Below are 19,126 nucleotides of genomic sequence, written 5' to 3'. Positions count from 1 at the left end.
CAATCAGGGTTATATTAAATAATATCCTGGCTCTTCCAAGCTTTATAATGGCAGTGAATGGTACCTTAGATTTTGAAGCCCAAAAAAGCGTATCCATCCATCATGAAAGTAAATATATAATAATAAAGGCCTTCTGAAGTGAAAGCGATGCATTTCTGTAAGAAAAATATCCATATGTATAATTTTATAAACTGTAATCACTAGCTTTTGGTAACGGGCGTCTGCGCGGTCACGAGAGAGTCAAGTTCCGGCGGAAGGGTGACCTCTGACCAGACATATGACGTAGCTCCTCTTCTCTTACATCAGAATCCTCTGACATTTTTCTTTAAAACTTCTCATTTTAGACTTCTAATCTGTGACCGGCTACAATGATCAACGCACGGGAGCGTTTGAAAGCACACAGAAGTGTTTGAATTTGAAAGCACAAGCTTTTGAAAGCAGACACCTATCAGTGGACCGGTGTATCTGTGTAAGCGCTCAGTAAAGAGCATTATTGATGTCTATTTACAACATGTTTTTGAAGCATTGATCATTGTAGCCAATCACAGACATCTCTGATGAGCACATGAACACAACTGCCAATCAGGTGTGTTTACGAATCCGCTCAACAGTGCTCAAAGCCTCGCATTTTTAAAATTTCAGTATCGACCTGATATCGCGGTCGGTACTTTTGACAACACTAAAAGGCTTTATGCCGAACATCACATGAACAAACAGGAAAACAGGTTTCATTGTATCCAGTTGTTGGAGAAAGTGTTACCGGCAATACAAACTGAGGCGATATCTATGTACTGTTAAGGTAATCAGCTAACCTAGATAGTTATTGTTATTGTTGGCATCTTATTCTATTTAAATATCTATATGTTAGTGAGAAGAAGAAAAATAAAAAACGTAGATATCAGCTATGCTCATCTTTGCTCGCTCCTTTGAAGGTATCTTGAGTAAAACTACTCTATATTTAATGAAGCACATACTGTACAAAAGTCCTGAACCAGAAGCGATGCAAGCTGTTTTACAGAATACAGAAGTTTGTTGCGCATTGGATCTTACAAGAGAACATGGCATATTTTGCTTTTCTCCATATTGTCATGCTCTAAAAAGGATAAAAAAGTACCATAAAACTTGCATTGATTCGTGCACTACATTCCCAAGTCTTCAGAGACCAAACGACAGACTTCAGAGAGGATGTACTGTATACTGTAAAATATACTGCAAAAATCATATGAACTACTTAAACTCTATCTTTATGGTACTGGCACAGTCCTTTTTTTGGAGCTCAGCATCCCCATTTCTCATTCACATATGTGAATAACAGCAAAGTACCTCCACTGGTGTTCCAAGGAAGAAAGAAAAACAGGTTTAGATGGAACCACGTGAAGGAAAGCAAAAAAATTATGATAGAACTTTCATTTTTGTGATGGCCCTGAACAAATCGGAAAAAATCATATTGCAATTATGACAAAAGAAGAGTAACGACAGCATGCATGATAAGCTGGAATTGTACTGTAAGATACATCTGTGATTTGTACTGCATAAATAATACAGAATGATTAATCAAATTTGTTCACTGGCATTTCTTACAATAAAGTTATACGTGCAATTTGTATTTTAGCTTGCTATGTATGGTACTGAGTTAAATTTGTTTGTTGATTGTTTTGTCTCAAATGGGAATGAAGGTTTTTGCACGAGCCAGCTAGTTCAATATCTTAAAATTTTTGAGAGCTTGTCATAAAACAACACTGCATGTACTTAGACACAATATATATGCATAATCACACACACATGAACAATGAATCCTTCCTTATAATTCATTCCAGGCGTTTAAACTCCAGACTACCTGGCTCTGTTAGCAAATTAAATCCGCTCTCATCTTAAGAGATGGCTTCATTTGTTTTTAACTGCATTTGAACACACCGACTCTGAACCCCGGTCCCTTACGTGAGGTGTGTTGGCAGAGCTCGGCCCCTAATGCCCAGCTCTATTAGGGCACAGTCTCTCTACTGGGCTTTGGCAGAAACGAATCCACATTTTCATTCTAACCTCCTGTAGTTTCTTATTCTTTTGTATGAAATTAGAATTTATTAAAGCACTTTGGACAAAGGCATGCTGAGAAAAGTAAGAGCCAAAGTTGGTATCTTTAGCCGGATTGGAAGTGGAGAGCACACGCCTCTGGAGGGACTGAAGTGCTTAGGAGTGATTCTCACTGGTAAGGTCTTAGTTTTAACAGTCCTGAGGTTTTCACTGCATAACAATCTCTAAACTCTACGCATATGATGTTACCTTACACAAGCAGTGGACAGCAAGAGAGACAAGAGCAGATGAATAAACAAAATTGACATGTAGGCCTATAGGGGTGATCGGGGCTAGTTAACATAAATGGTTTAAAAGTTTCCATACATGCTAGCATGACAAAACTTAGTGTATGTACTAGTTGCCATAAAAACTAAAATAAAGAAAACATTGTCAAAATTCAAAAATCTTTGGAAGACATCGCTGAACATTTAACCATAGCAAAAGTGTGTGTGTCTGTGTGTGTTACAATGTGCGCCACCATTAGAACTAGGCTATTCTATGACGTTAGCGATGACTTTTATGAATTTTATTGAGAAACAGGTAATAAAGAATCAGAGTAAGTGTTCAGAAATTAATAATTATTATGTTTTGATGCTGTATAGCCGTGTTTTGCGGTGTATTCACACTGCGTTTTAATGTGCGCCGCCATTGTTGTAATTTTGCCTAACGATGTGCGCCGCCATTATAACTAGGATATTCTGACGTTAGCGATGACTTTCATGAATTTTATTAAGAAACAGGTAATAGTCAGAGTAAGTGTTCAGAAATTATTAGTATTATGTTTTGATGCTGTATAGCTGTGTTTTGCGGTGTATTCACACTGTTTTTCAATGTGCGCCGCCATTGTTATAACTCTGCGTCACAAATGTGCGTCGCCATTAGAACTAGGCTATTCTATGACTTTTATGAATAGTATTGAGAAACAGGTAATAAAGAATCAGAGTAAGTGTTCAGAAATTAATAATTATTATGTTTTGATGCTGTATAGCCGTGTTTTGAGGTGTCTTCACACTGCGTTTCAATGTGCGCCGCCATTGTTGTAACTCTGCGTCACAAATGTGCGCCGCCACTAGAACTAGGCTATTCTATGTCGTTAGCGATGATTTTTATGAATTTTATTGAGAAACAGGTAATAAAGAATCAGGAGTAAATGTTCAGAAATTATAAATTATTATTATTGTTATGTTTTGAACCATGCTGTAACCTATAGCTGTGTTTTGCGGTGTATTTATTGTCAAACTCCAAAATTAGTTCATTTTTAATTATTAAAATAATTGCAATTATTTTTAAATGAAAAAGTTAATAATTGTATTTTATTGACAAAGTATTTTAGTTTACCTTGTATATTGTTTCAATTTGTTTGAATTAGATAAGATAACATTTTAAGATGTCATGTTACAACGTGTTGTCACGTCACTTGAAACAAGACCACATAATTGTACTAGAAATGTGTGAAATTTGTAAAATTTACACTAAATGAGAAAGTCAAAAAGTGTTTGGTTCTGTCCCGCTCTCCTCTACACTTCTACCCAACAACCGGAACTAAACAAACAGGAAGCATAACTTACCAGAAATGTTTCAGGACGTCAACACATACATTCAGTGTCATGGCACTTTGTTGCATCTGTACAAGGTTTGTGTAAAATAAAACTCTGCTAAACTAATCCAATGTTAACATTATTTACCAGAGAGGAGCCATTTCTTCAAGGAAGGATTAGGCCTCAACTTCGAGAAGATTGGTAAACACAACAGTGACATCTACTGACTGAAGTACACAAATGCAGAGTCTTCAAGAGGGCTCTTTGTCAAATATCTTGGGCACAGCTATATTTAAACCTTCTTTCATTCTGTATATATCTCTATGTAATAATATATATTTATAAACAAAATAACAAACATCTCCACTAGATGGCAGTAGCTGCTGGTTTGTTGATGAGGAGTTTGCTCAGCTGTTTGATGGACTTCCTGCTGTCCAAAACCTGAAAATTCAGCCTTCATACAGTAAACAGTATCAGGAGGAGGAAGGCATGCAAATACAATCATCCTGTCTACTGAGATCGTTCATTAAAACATTATCCTTTACTGCCTTAGATATCTCACAATCCTGTGTTGTTAATTGAAAGAATAAAAAGTGATTGAATGAATTGAGTGATTCAATTAAGTTAATGAATCCATAAAAGTTGATTGTTTTTTAATTGATTGTTTTTTACAATACCATTCCTACTCAGAAATCAGCATCGAGGTCATTAGATATTTGCTTAGTAATTTCACTACATCATCGCATCATTTCTTGCAGTAAACTGTTGTTGTATTTCAAGGGTTTCAGTCATAAACAGTTCAGTTTCTTTGCTATGAAATTGAAATTTGAGAAATTCTTTTATCTGTGCTGATTAAACCTTTATATAGTTATATTTTAATGATTTAATTTGTTAGCCATTTTAAAGTTGACCAAACCTTTTTTTATAGATATTTTAAAACTTAATTTATAAATGTATTTAATAAATTTAAAATAATAATTACTTAAAATAATTTATTTACCCATTTTTATTATTTTATAGCTTATGCATTTATTTTATATTATTGATTAAACCTGATTAAACCTAAAATTGTGTAGCAGTTTTTTTTTATTAGCCATTTAAAAAATGTATTTCTTAAATAATTTAAATTAATTATATTTTATTACTAATTTTTAAGATGATTAAACCTTTATTTAGCCATGTTTCATGTTTTAAATAATTATTTTATTATATTTTTTTGGTTTTATTTTTTATTATTAGCCAATTTAAAGCAAATCAATACTTAATTCTGCCATTTTAATTATAAATTTAGTTTTTTTTTTAATATTTAACCATTTTTATTATTTTATATGCATTAATTTTATATTATTAAACATTTTGAAGCTGATTAAACCTAAAATTGTGTAGCAGTTTTTATTAGTTTTAATTGTTTTTTATTATTAGCCATTTACAAGCAGATTAAAATTTATTTATCCATTTGCATTATAAATGTATTTCTTAAATACTTTTTATTTTTTTAAGATGATTAAACCTTTATTTAGCCATGTTTCATATTTTAAATAATTTTTATTTTGTTTCAATTTTATTATTAGCCAATTTAAAGCAAATTAATACTTAATTTTGCCATTTTAATTATACATTTATTTTAAAAAAAAGAAAAGAAAATTAGCCATTTTATTATTTTATATGCATTAATTTTATATTATTAAACATTTTGAAGCTGATTAAACCTAAAATTGTGTAGCAGTTTTTATTAGTTTTAATTGTTTTGTTTTTTTATTAGCCATTTACAAGCAGATTAAAATTTATTTATCCATTTGCATTATAAATGTATTTCTTAAATACTTTTTATTATTTTTTTAAGACGATTAAACCTTTATTTAGCCATGTTTCATATTTTAAATAATTATTTTATTATATTTTTGTTTTAATTTTATTATTAGCCAATTTAAAGCGAAATTAATGCTTAATTTTTATTATTTTATATGCATTTATTTTTACTTTCTTATGATTAGCCATTTGTGAAGCTGATTATTAAACCTTAATTTAGCAAATAAGCCCAACAAAAATAAGACACGGGACAACGAACTGATTTCATAATGCATTTGTTCATTTATTTGTAAATCCTTGGCCTTCTGCAAGGCAAACAATCAGTGGTGTGTGTGCTTTAAAAACCTGTGCAGTTTTTCTCAGCATCATTCTCAGGAAAACAGAGGCAGGACGTTTAAGGTCAGAGGTCATGAGTCTCATACAGTTGTTGTTTCTGTGCAAGATCACATCTAATATAAATGTTTGCTGATGTTACAGTAAATGTGTTTGTGCCTTTCTTACTAATAATACTTTAACCGTATCCCGTAAAACCAAAATAATCTGACTCGCTCTCTTTATATGTGATGGGTATATTTGCTGCTTTGAAACCAAAAGTCAAACATGTTCACATTTGCGATGGCTGATGAGCACAATGTTAACGACGGGAATAAAACAACTTTCTGACACAATGATATTGTTCAAAAAATGTAAGACAATAACTCTGTATCTAATAAATAAAATGGCATGAAACATTCACATACATGCTTTATCTCGCTGTCTGCAACAGTGCATAAATACATACCACCTACAGCTTTACAAATTCTACATGAATCGCTTAATAAAAAATAAAAATAATTAGTTGAACAAACAAAGAGACAAAACACTTTTTTACAACAACTGGAATGATCCGTCATGAGAAAGACAATTTAAGACCAAAATAAAACAACCCATTTAAATATGTTATAAAGGAGACAAAACAATGTACAGTTTTTAAAACTTTAGTAGCCTTAGTATATTACAGATAGATATGATCTTTTAGTAACATCGAGGAGAAGTGCATAGCAAAATAGAGCGTAAAATTATCTTTCAGTCGCGGTGTAAAATCCTGATCGACTGACGTGTAAAAAAGCATCAAACTCAAGCATTTAAGGCAGATCAGATCATTTGAAATTGGCATAGTCTGAGAAAATGTCGACAAAGTCCTGTACCACTCTGTAGCAGAAGTCATACTGTTCCTGCCGGCAGAAAGAGAGAACAATGAGCAAACCGCTTTATGACCATTCATTCTTTACTTAGAGGTCAGTCGGGTCATAATTTAAATTATTATTGAATTAATTTATATTATTTGAATTAATCATAATAAAATTAATTAATATTAAATTCAGTCGAAATTGACATTGAAACAATTATTTTAATCATGGTTGTGATATTAATCATATTAATTCAATCAATATTACCAATTAATTTATACTAATAATTTATATTATTTAGCTGATTTGTATTACTTGTATTAAATCATAATAAATTAATATTACCAATTATTTTATATTAATAATTTATATTATTTAGCTGATATATATTACTTGTATTAAATCATAATAAAATTAAAGTTTTTTCAGTATTGCTAATTAATTTATATTATTATTATTTCACTAATTTATATTACTTGAATTAAGTCGATTGAATTAAATGAATTAATATTAAATACATTCGGAATTGACATTAAAACGATTATTTTAATCATAGTTGTGATGATAATAATAATATTAATTTAATTAATATTAATTTATACTAATAATATATTATTTAGCTGATTTATATTAATTGTATTAAATCATAATAAAATTAATTATTAAATTCATATAAAATTGACATTAAAATATTTGTTAAATATTATGAATGAATTCATTTATATTATTATTTAATTAATTTATATTACTTGAATTAAGTCAATGAAATGAATTAATATTAAATTCATTTATATTATATTATATTATATTATATATATTATTAATAATAATAATAATATTATTAATAAGTAATAATATTACATTCATATAATATTGAGATTAAAATATTTTTTTATAATATTACTAATTAATTTATATTATTATTATTAGTATTATTACATTAATTTATATTACTTGAATTAAACATTAATTAAATAAAATTAATTAACTAAAAAAACTGCCTTCAAAGACCGTAAGACACTTTCAGAATCCTTCTGTCATCTCTTTTTTTCTTTGGGATGACAAGGGTGCAACTGCAATAGCAAGTTAACACATTTTTATAGTAGTATTCTGGCAGAAACTATGAATACTGTGATTTTTTTATTATCTTGATTAATTGTGCATGTAAATGTGTAACGGATATGAAGTGTGTGAAGGTTTGAACTGACCACTGTCTGCACCATGTGTGGCCGCTGCATTCGTAAACTCTTCACAGTCTGAAACACATCCAGCAAACCCTCGGCTTTCACTCGTTCCAGAATATTACTGAGAGCGATAAACGTACCGGTCCGACCCGCTCCGGCACTGCAGAACACACACGAGAAAGCAAAGAGACACGACAGAGTCCGGTTAGGAAAGAGCTGGTTGAGCACAAGTACCTGTCAATTTTAAAAAAGGTTTAAATGCAAGGGTTAAAGGGTTAGTTCACCCAAAAATGAAAATTCAGTCATCATTTACTCATGTCTTTCATGTCTAATGTCTTTCCACACCCGTAAGACTTTCGTTCATCTTCAGAACACAAATTAAGATATTTTTTATGAGATCTGAGCGATTTCTGTCCCTCCATTGACTGTCCACGTAGACACGTAGTTGTGTAGACTGTCAATGGAGGGACAGAAATTGCTCAGATCTCATTAAAAATATCTTAATTTGACTTCTGATGATGAACGAAAGTCTTACGGGTTTGGAGCAACATGAGGGTGAGTAATCGATGACAGAATTGTAATTGTCTGTGTGAGAACAATACTAATATTTTTTAACAATAAATCAATGCTTCTGGTCTACTGACATACGAGCGTTCACAAGAGAGACATTGTGACGTGACATAAGTGCATTGTAATGTTTGTGAGAGTGAGAGCACAGTGGACCGCCACGGCTTTCCTAAAAGGAGAAGCAGACAGGTTTGGTTCCGTGTTACTTCTCACGCAAACTTCACAACACACTCAAAAGTCACCTGGCAACTGGTGAGTAACAGTTTCAATGCCGATATCTACTCTCATTTGGTGCTTTGAACCCTGGCTAACATGCTGAGGATGTCCTGCAGATGGCGCCACAAGCTCGTGCAGCGCTGTCAGGAGGAGCAATCCACGCATTAAATTAATGTATTAGAAAACGTAACATTTTGCAGTTTGCTTAGTAATTGTGTAAGGCAATTTCACGATTTCAATCATACAGTAACCAGCCAGACCCCAACCCAAACGTGTGCTTCTCAGATTTACACAATTCACGTGGGTCATACTTTTAAGGTTGAAAAATACAGAAAAATCGCATCCCTGTGACATTATCCGACATTAGAGAACCGTGAACATTATTAAATTTTTGAAATATTAGCTTAAAATCTCACGGGGTAGTTCAAGAAAATATTTTACATCAAAAGTGTTCGGCTGACAATACAGTTTGGGAAACCCTGGTCTAGTTAAAGGTGTGTTTTACCTGCAGTGCACGACGATGGGGTGGTTGCCCGACTGCTGCTGTTGTTTCTGCACCGATGCGATGATGTCGATCATCCCTTTGCCTTCGGCTGGGATTCCGATCTCTGGCCAGCCGTGGAAATGAAAGTGCCGAACCAAACGTGTCTGCTTCTCCTTTTAGGAAAACACATACACACAAACATGCCTTACAATTCATCCAAGTGGCCTCCACATATTAACTCCAAAAGCACACCAAAGCAATGCAAATGGAAGATCATAAAGCACACTCACCGGGCCGTATGTGAGCACCAGATCTCTGAGACTGAACGTGTCACACAGCGTGTCTCCTTTAATCTCCACCGTGAATTCCCCGTAAGTCACTGAATCCTCAGTAGGCCAGTACTGAAAACACTTGTCCTGTAACATACACACACACACACACACACACACACACAAGCCAAATGACAAAGCTGACAGGATTTATTCTTGGAAGTTGTGTGAGAGTGTCTGCACAACTGGATTTGTAAGGAGTGTGTTTGTACCTGATCTCTCTCCTGCAGTTCTGTTAGCATCACGATTGAGTGACACTTCCATTCCCAAACCATCCTCCAGAAATCATCCACCGTGTGCGACAGAGGACCCTGTGTGGCGATGAAATAGTCCTTCTGCCGGTACCCCTGGAAAACATAAACACATGAGATGAATTCTACAGACCAGGATCAAAAATATATGAATACAAACTGGCTTTGGAGTGTAAATAAAACAGTAACTAGCCAGTTTATTGGGAAATGCAATGCAATACATGGTTTGAATCAAATAATAAGAATTTATAATTTTGATAATGAAGAAATGTTTCTTAGAATGATTTCTGAAGGATCATGTGACACTGAAGACTGGAGTAATGATGCTGAAAATTCAGCTTTTCATCACAGGAATATATTACATTTCAAAATATATTCAAATAGAAAGTAGTTATTTTAATTTGTAATAATATTTCACAATTTTACTTACAGTAATGTTAATAATTTAATCCGAATGTCTACTAAAAACCAACAGCTTTAATCTTTACCATTATAAGTTTATCTAGGATGCATAACGTTTTTTTACTGTTTGATTTTTTGTTTTGCTAAATAATACTACTGTTGTAAGGACAAAAATATTAATATTTAAGAAAAATAATTTAAAATACAGGTTCATGGCTGGTAAGAAATATTAATTGGTAAATTGGCAAAAAGTTTTTGGACACTAACTCTAACACTAACTCAAGCCCTAAGAAAACTTTCAGAATTTTTAAAATGAAAAAATTTAAATTGACCCTTTTACTTTCTTAACAAGTATCCCTGGTCTTGTGTTGAAAGAAAACAATGTTCATTTTCATAATGTTTCATCATGAAACGCCTCTGAAACTTGAAAAGTCATTAAATACTTACATCAATGAAAGATGCGTTGATATAATCGGTGAACTCCTGACCTCTTTTCATCGATAGAATGACTCGATTAAAATCATCTGAACAAATGAATGAGAAAAGACATCAAATGAAATGTAAATGACTGCATGTCATGATTACAACTAAAGGCACAACAGAACAGGAAAAGGAAGAGAGATTTCTGATAAACTTCCTTGTAAACAAAGCTAGACAGCACAGCAACATACTATAGTCTAGACAGATGGAAAGGTCAGTTCAGATTACAAAACTGACTCTTAAAGGGATAGTTCACCCAAAAATTATTCCATGATTTACTCACCCTCAAGCCATCCTAGGTGTATATGACTATCTTCTTTCAGATGAACACAATAGGAGATATATTTAAAAATATCCTGGCTTTTCTAAGCTTTATAATGGTAGTGAACGTGGGGCCATTTTGAAGTCAAACAAATTCATCCATCCATCATAAATATAATCCATACAGCTTCAGGGGGTTAATAAAGGCCTTCTGAAGTGAAGCGATGGGTTTTTGTAAGAAAAATCCATATTTAAAACTTTATTAACTATAATAACTAGCTTCCGGCAAATGGCCGTACGCATCGATTTGTGGCAGAAGAGTAACTTCTGACCCGACGCATGACGCAATGACGAATGCTGAAGCTCAGAGGATAGAGCAAAACAAAACACTGGTCACGAATTAGAAGTCTAAAACAATGATTTTAAAGAGAAATGTCAGAGGATTTCGATATAAGAGAAGAGAAGCTTCAAAATCTGGGCAGCCATTCACAACCATTATAAACCTTGGAGGACTAAGGATATTTTTAAATATATCTCCGATTGTGTTCGTCTGAAAGAAGATAGTCATATACACCTAGGATGGCTTGAGGGTGAGTAAATCATGGGATAATTTTTATTTTTGGGTGAACTATCCCTTTAAATATGTTCCTTAAAAAGACCTTAAAACTTGGTTCAACTATTATTTAATATTGTTTTTAGATTAGCTGTCATAATTCATTCAGGGTTTTTGATCTTCACGAGCGCAGAAGATTTTAAACTCACATGGAATGATCTGAAGGACTCTGTTTTTCTTCATGTTGGCAGGCAGGTTGCCCGTCCTCATGTTTTCCTTCATAATACGCATGTTTGTCAGCTTCTGAAAAAAAAAAACAGAATTAAAAATGCATTAAAAATCCATAAAATCCAGATCAATAAACAATTTCACACCACTAGGCATTTGAGGGTACCAAATTTTCATATCACAATACTTTATGAAGCTTTTATTATGGTATACTGCATTATTATGGTATTGAATTCAGTTACAAAACTTAAATAAATGAAACGAATGTTTCAAACAGATTAAAGTGCAAAAGATAAAGAACCAGATAAAGAATTTCTGCTGTTCAATAAGCGCCATCTACTGTCAGAGAGCAAATGTGCATTTTCATTCAGCACGTTCTTCCATGCTTCTCAGCCATGCTGGAGTTGTTTACATCAGACATGTCCACACACCACTAGTGTCAGTAAACACCCGCACCTTAAACTCCTCCTCCAGACCCACGCGGTCAAGTGGAGCATTGGTGTTGTGGAGTTTCTGCAGGTGACCCTCCAGAGAAGACACGTCCAGCTCTGTGTCCCCGTACAGGAAGTACTCCAGCAGAGCCTGATAGATGAATGAGTACTGCAACTACAACACACACACACACTTTGAGAAATCATCATCATATATTCAGTACACCTTTAAACATGTATGACTGCTTCCATCACCTGTATTTTCTATAATGACCATAAAAAATGAAGTAGGCAACATGTGCTACTCACATCTGTCTGAACGAGCTGTGATCTCTGCTCACGTATCCGTGACACGAAACCAAAGACGTCCACCTTCTGTTCGGTGTACATCATGTCAATCATGGCATCAATGACGATGAACGTCCCTGTCCTGCCCACGCCAGCACTGACACAGAGACACAGACGCAGTTATTCACAATATAAATCATGTTCAAAATCAACAAGAATACATTTACTTTGCTGGTCTTATTGTGAATGATTCATTAGCGCACAAAATTCAAAACAAAATATTGGAGTCTTTATGTATGATTAATTATAAAAGTATTTTTAATGCATTAATTATGCCTTGTAATGCACCTTATAATGCATTGTATGATCTCATGAATAATTTTAACCACAGTTATAATACATTATAATATACACTTTTATACAGTATAATGCATTAAAACACAATTATTTATGACAAGATATATTTTACCAAAACGTAATAATTTTTCAACTCTTCTTTTCCAAACACCTATCATACAGGGACCACTTTTTCATAATATAAATTCATATAATAATAATATATAACAAAATATTAATGATCTTGATGGATAAAAATCGATTTTTCTATTAGGATGTTTATATATTTTTTATTTTATATTACATATATATATATATATATATAATTTAATGTATAATTATTATTTTTTTAGTTTAGGTTTTTTGTGACATCATGAAACAGCTTTCATGAAGTCTTCACTTCAAATGAATTCACAATAATTGCAAGTGAGAAATAAAATATCTGTAAACACAATGACAAACGCACATATTTCCCCTCGCCTTATTCTAATCTGAACACTAGAGGGCATGAGTGATCAACCAACTGAATGAACAAACCCTCAAAAGGGCTTTTGACAGGAACTGAAGTGCAGTGTATTGCTGACGCTGCGTTTGGTTGTTTAGGACACAGGATGAGGGCAGAATGTTAAGACTATGACACACACACTGATGACGAGCGGACAGATGGGACATTGTGTCATGAAACCCAGACAATGACCTACATGAATTCGCTTTATGTATATGACCAATCAGCTGCGAGAAAGAACCTTCCTTCACCTAATTCAAATCACATGCTAATCGTTCTGAATAATGTATATCATTGTCTGATCAAATTAATTATGCATGCATGACTGACGCAAAAGGGTCTGCGAGGTCTCAAAAATGATTACTGTGGATGGAAGTTATGTAAAATTTGTCCTTTTTCTGAAAGTTGAAATTCAAATGTGCACTTTCATTCTGCAAGTTATTGTTACTTTGTAAAAGTAAGAAGTTTAGCAATGTAGATCAGGAAGTTTGGGCTCAAATGTTGAATCCTGAAAAATAAAGTTTTTTTTTAATAACATGTTCTGAGGATTTAGGTAAATGTGAGTGTTTTTGCTCGTGCAAATGTTGCCACTACAATGCTAAGGTGAAAAAAAAGAGTCGATCAGTTATGTGCTTAAGTTTAATAATAGTGACATCACTAAACCTAAAATTTGCATAAACCCTGCCCCCGAGAACACGCAACAAAGGTGGCGATTATATTACATCTTGTGAAAAGAGGCATTATAGGTCCCCTTTAAATATAATTTATATATTTTTTTAATTTTTAAAATGACTTTCCTACATTATTTAAAAATAATTAAATTTAAATTATGTTATAAATCATTATATAATTTTTCATTCATTTTCTATAATCATTTTCTGCAGCTAAACTGCCATTGCTTTGAATACGAATATAGTACTGTAATATCACCTTTTAATTAGATTAATGATTAACATCGACTCATTAACATGTAAACATTATATATTGATTAACAAATCAGTATTGTACATTTAAAACATGAACATTTCTGAAAAGTACATATCTGAAAATTTCAAATCATTTTGATTGTGCATTAAACCCTAACTAGACAGTTGACGGTAGCCATTGACTTCCATAGTTTTTTTTTTTTTTCTACTATGGAAGTCAATGGCTTCCGTGAACTGTCTGGTTACCAACATTCTTCAAAAGATCTTCTTTTGTGTTGAACAGAAGAAAGAAACTCATACAGGTTTGAAACAACTTAAGGGTGAGTAAATGATGACAGAACTTTCATTTTTGGGTGAACTATCCCTTTAACTTATACACTTATAATGTATTCATTACTCAAAAGTTCGAAATACAGGCAAAAATAGTGACTTGAAAGTTTTGCGCTAATCATTAAAAAGCAGAGAACACGACACAAGGTCAAAACATGTTGCATGAATATCTTGCAGACCAAAACTGGTCACACTTCACACCTATAGTAAATGATCGGACTTCACACATGAAGAGTGTCTCTACAGCTTTAGTTCCCACTGACATTCTGAGTACAACAGTCGTGCTCAAAGACAACCCACCTGCAGTGCACCACGATGGGCCCGGCGTACGAGGGGTTCACCTGCTTCACCTTCTTCAGGAACTTGAGCATGCCGATGGGCGAGAAGGGAACGCCAAAGTCAGGCCAGCTGGTGAAGTGAAGCTGCGTGACCAGACGAGGCGTTTTGGTGCCGTCGCTGGCCTGCTGTGATAGAGACAACGAAGGATGAGAGTGTGGTGACACAGGAAGGAACGCGTTCTCAAAAACACATGTATACATGCACGTGAACAAACCGAACTGTTGATAAGCCACAAGCACATTTATTTTAAGAATAAACTAAGAGAAATTCACATTTTCACAGAATTAAGTGCAAGAGACATATGTGTGACATAACATCTACAGCGTGCATGAAGATGACTGGACTTCAGTGTATTCAGACTTACATATTGCACACAGAATTTGCGTATCGTGTAGTCCACCAGTACTGTAAAGTCTTCCACAGCAACACGCACGTTACCGTACGTCCAGCATCCCTGATCGGGCCAATACTGATAACACTTATCCTATAGAGAAAAACACAGTAGAGTTACAATAAGATCATCATATATTTACCATTAATTGTAGTTTAATTTTTTTTTCTTATATATATATATATATATATATACATAATAAATATACACAGTACACACACATATATTATGTAAACAAACTTTTATTTTGGATGCAATTAATCGTTTGACAGCACTAAAATAAGTAAATAAATAACAAAGCTAATAAAATTCTGCTCACCTCCAATGTTTTTGTAGTAAAAAAAATATAGCTGCTAATACAGTTACAATTATTTTAGTTTCTTTCTTACTTTTTTCATTTTAGTAGTATTAAAATAAATATTTTTCTTACATGTATTAAATAATTACATTTAATAAATAGATTTATATAGCTGCTAATATAGTCTATTATTCTTACTTGTACTAAATAAGTAAATGATAAATAAAAACAAAGTTAATAAAATAGTACAAATATAGTTACCATTATTTTCGTTTATTTCTCAATTTCTTCTTATATATTTTTTGTATTTTTAATTACTTGAAATAAAAATGAATTACTTGAATTTGAATGAATGAATGAATAAATATTTCGAACAAACACGTTTCTCGCAGATAACCTGCACTGCTATGGTAGTACAAATATAGGTGCTAATATTGCTTTTAAATACATAAATGATTACTTTTGATTGGCATTGACTTTTATTAATAAACATGAAAATATTTTAATAGAAATAAACAATTTGACTGATGTAGTAATGAAACAATGTCTGTTAATTCTATTAACAAAAGGCAAGAATACAGTGAAATTAAAGTTTCCTTCTAATCAATATAAAACCGAGAACACGACGCAAGGTCAAAAGATGTAGTTCTGTAGATAAACATAAACACATTACATGCCAATCCTGTAGAGTAAATCTGTCCAACACTGGCACTGAACAGCTGTAAGTGCATTAGAGCAGTAAAGGTGACTTTTAAGACACCATGATGCTAATCTGAGGTCTTAAAACAGCCTGTCTGTCAATCAGCATTATCCTGCCCGAGAGCGGAGGATAAATCTCTCTTAATGAGAGTTTGCGGAGTAATTAGGTTAAAGCCAGAGAGAGCTTTATCAGCCATTATTAAAATCATCGATTCCAAGTCCTACTCAAAGCTGATTTTAATCTCCTCTCCGTTCTGTGTCTCATTGATTCGTCTTTCTAGAGATGCTCACGGCCATGATGGAGAGGAGAGAAAAAGGAGTCGTGTGGCGGCTTCGTGACATCTGAACATCAGAGGTGATCGAAATGGAGACAAATTCGGTTTATAAAAAGGAACTGATGTGAAATCAAATAGATTTATTCAAACGTGATTGTATTCACATTCTGATGCCTTTTTAAGTATATGGCGGAAGTATGAGAGGCTTGTGCATGTCGACTCGAAAGGAAAAAGCATCAACCAAATGCATATTTGTAATATAATGCTAATATAATGATACATTAAGCAATAAGAAGCCTTGCGATTCAGCTATTTAATGCCATGCAGCTTTCTGACATCTGATTTATTTACAGATCATCTCATTTACACCAGTATTTAACAGAACTGATGACCAACAAGGAAACATACCAGCAATCCAAAAAAAGGATACACACCTCTTTTCGCTCTTTCAGATTTGTCAGCATTACAATAGTGGCTGATTTCTGTTCCCATATCATTCTCCAGAAGTCTGCAACCGTGTCCTGTTTCGGACCTGAAACATGAGGTCATTTTATTGAGTCTCATTTTTAGCCACTGAAACCGCACATACGTGTGACTGCTCACCAAATCTTATTTTTAAATTCAGATGCACTCACCTTGTGCTGCAATGAACTTATTCTTATCTTTATAGCCCTGGGGGAAATGAAACCAAGATTTAAAAAAAAAAAAAAACTTTAACATTTTTGAATTATGAATTCATGCTGTTTTAGGGCAAACCAGGGTGAAAAACATATTGGTAAAACTTTCCTTGAAGCCTTTATGTATAATGCATTATATTCATTATGTATGTCATAATGTATTGTATCTTTGCATAAATAATTCTAACCATAAAATGCACTATAATATTTGCAGATTCTGAAATCCGTTGTTTGACGTGTGTTTTAATGCATTACTTTCTCAAGGTGTAACAATGAATAGATAAATATTATAATGTATTATAACTGTGGTTATAATTATTCATAAGATCATACAATGCATTATAATGTGCATTACAAGGCATAAATAATGCATTAAAAATACTTTTATAATGCACCATATATTAAGGCTTTAAGTAAAGTGTTACCAAAATGTTTTGCTCTGATAATTTTTTTATTTTCAAAAATATTTTCTTTATTTTCTCATGCTCAAGAACTGTATTTTGAACAAGAAATGCACATTTAAACATTATTATTCTTGCCATTTTATTATTATTTAAAATAAAATAGTAAATTCTGTACAATTCTGACAATAGAGTGCTGCAGGCGTGACGTCAATTCGGCACTGGTTCCCTCGAAATTTTCCTATGTGGTTTTATAATGGGGGTTTTCAATTTATGAGTAAAGTAAGGTCCGTGGTAAACATAACTTGATGATATGTGGACGTCGTGACTGCGGCACTCTGTTCCTTTGTCAACTTGATCGCAGTGCACTGATGCATGTTAGGGCATGGCAAATCACTTACGTCAATATATGATGCATTGATATAATCTGAACTTGGGATCCCATCGATCGGTGTTAAAATCACTCTGGAATGATCATCTGGATAACAGGAAAGACAAAAAATGTTGTTTATTTCTGAACATAGACACATTTGATTGCTCCTTCTCAGGCCCTCTTGAGATTTAACTTCTAAATAGAAAAGATTTTAAAAATATTTGAAAAAAAATGAACGTGTTAAGACAAAAAAAAGTGAAATGACACGGATGTGGGCACAAGGAACTGAAAGTTCCATTTAGAGAAGTTGAAATTAGATGTACGAAGGTGGCAGCAACTATTGAGATGAAACTTCAGTGTGATATCACAAGAAAATGAGCTGAGCTGATGTCCGAACACGAAGGCAACAACACGTATGAATCAACAACATCAAATATAAGGGGATGAAAGTCGCTCAGATCTTTATTCCTGTCAACTTCTCCTGCATCCAACACATTGATTCTGAGAACTGATTGTTTGCTTACCGGGACAACGATCAACGATATTCACTTCACCTGTGGTCATAATGTTTTGGCTCATCAGTGTGTGTATATATATATATATATATATATATACACACACACACATGTGTGTATGTACAGGTGCTGGTCATATAATTAGAATATCATCAAAAAGTTGATTTATTTCACTAATTCCATTCAAAAAGTGAAACTTGTATATTATATTCATTCATTACACACAGACTGATATATTTCAAATGTTTATTTCTTTTAATTTTGATGATTATAACTGACAACTAAGGAAAATCCCAAATTCAGTATCTCAGAAAATTAGAATATTGTGAAAAGGTTCAATATTGAAGACACCTGGTGCCACACTCTAATCAGCTAATTAACTCAAAACACCTGCAAAGGCCTTTAAATGGTCTCTAAGTCTAGTTCTGTAGGCAACACAATCATGGGGAAGACTGCTGACTTGACAGTTGTCCAAAAGACGACCATTGACACCTTGCACAAGGAGGGCAAGACACAAAAGGTCATTGCAAAAGAGGCTGGCTGTTCACAGAGCTCTGTGTCCAAGCACATTAATAGAGAGGCGAAGGGGAGGAAAAGATGTGGTAGAAAAAAGTGTACAAGCAATAGGGATAACCGCACCCTGGAGAGGATTGTGAAACAAAACCCATTCAAAAATGTGGGGGAGATTCACAAAGAGTGGATTGCAGCTGGAGTCAGTGCTTCAAGAACCACTACGCACAGACGTATGCAAGACATGGGTTTCAGCTGTCGCATTCCTTGTCTCAAGCCACTCTTGAA

General features: G+C 33.3%; 1 protein-coding gene across 7 annotated transcripts in view; it reads right to left on the bottom strand.

Annotated features, from left to right (window-relative positions):
- Window positions 1-5,679: 5,679 nt before the first annotated feature.
- The window catches only part of ptprea (protein tyrosine phosphatase receptor type Ea), an 89,336-nt gene continuing 75,889 nt past the window's right edge, over window positions 5,680-19,126 (bottom strand). For 6 of the 7 annotated variants that reach the window (XM_051914585.1, XM_051914590.1, XM_051914586.1 and 3 more), the window contains 14 exons: window positions 17,842-17,918; window positions 16,998-17,034; window positions 16,797-16,894; window positions 15,064-15,183; window positions 14,661-14,824; window positions 12,285-12,420; window positions 12,001-12,150; window positions 11,526-11,619; window positions 10,470-10,546; window positions 9,582-9,716; window positions 9,331-9,456; window positions 9,062-9,213; window positions 7,798-7,933; window positions 5,680-6,634 (listed from right to left, as the gene is read on the bottom strand). In XM_051914585.1, the coding sequence (XP_051770545.1) occupies window positions 6,560-6,634; window positions 7,798-7,933; window positions 9,062-9,213; window positions 9,331-9,456; window positions 9,582-9,716; window positions 10,470-10,546; window positions 11,526-11,619; window positions 12,001-12,150; window positions 12,285-12,420; window positions 14,661-14,824; window positions 15,064-15,183; window positions 16,797-16,894; window positions 16,998-17,034; window positions 17,842-17,918 (1,577 nt within the window). In that variant the 3' untranslated portion in view covers window positions 5,680-6,559. The remainder of the gene's footprint in view (window positions 6,635-7,797; window positions 7,934-9,061; window positions 9,214-9,330; window positions 9,457-9,581; window positions 9,717-10,469; window positions 10,547-11,525; window positions 11,620-12,000; window positions 12,151-12,284; window positions 12,421-14,660; window positions 14,825-15,063; window positions 15,184-16,796; window positions 16,895-16,997; window positions 17,035-17,841; window positions 17,919-19,126) is intronic. The other variant, XM_051914589.1, reaches the window with a different exon arrangement.

The sequence above is a fragment of the Ctenopharyngodon idella genome, chromosome 12 (genome assembly GCF_019924925.1).
Source record: "Ctenopharyngodon idella isolate HZGC_01 chromosome 12, HZGC01, whole genome shotgun sequence".
NCBI lineage: Eukaryota > Metazoa > Chordata > Actinopteri > Cypriniformes > Xenocyprididae > Ctenopharyngodon > Ctenopharyngodon idella.
The sequence above is the reverse complement of the archived record's forward strand: the minus strand, read 5'-3'. Positions and strand labels throughout refer to the sequence as shown.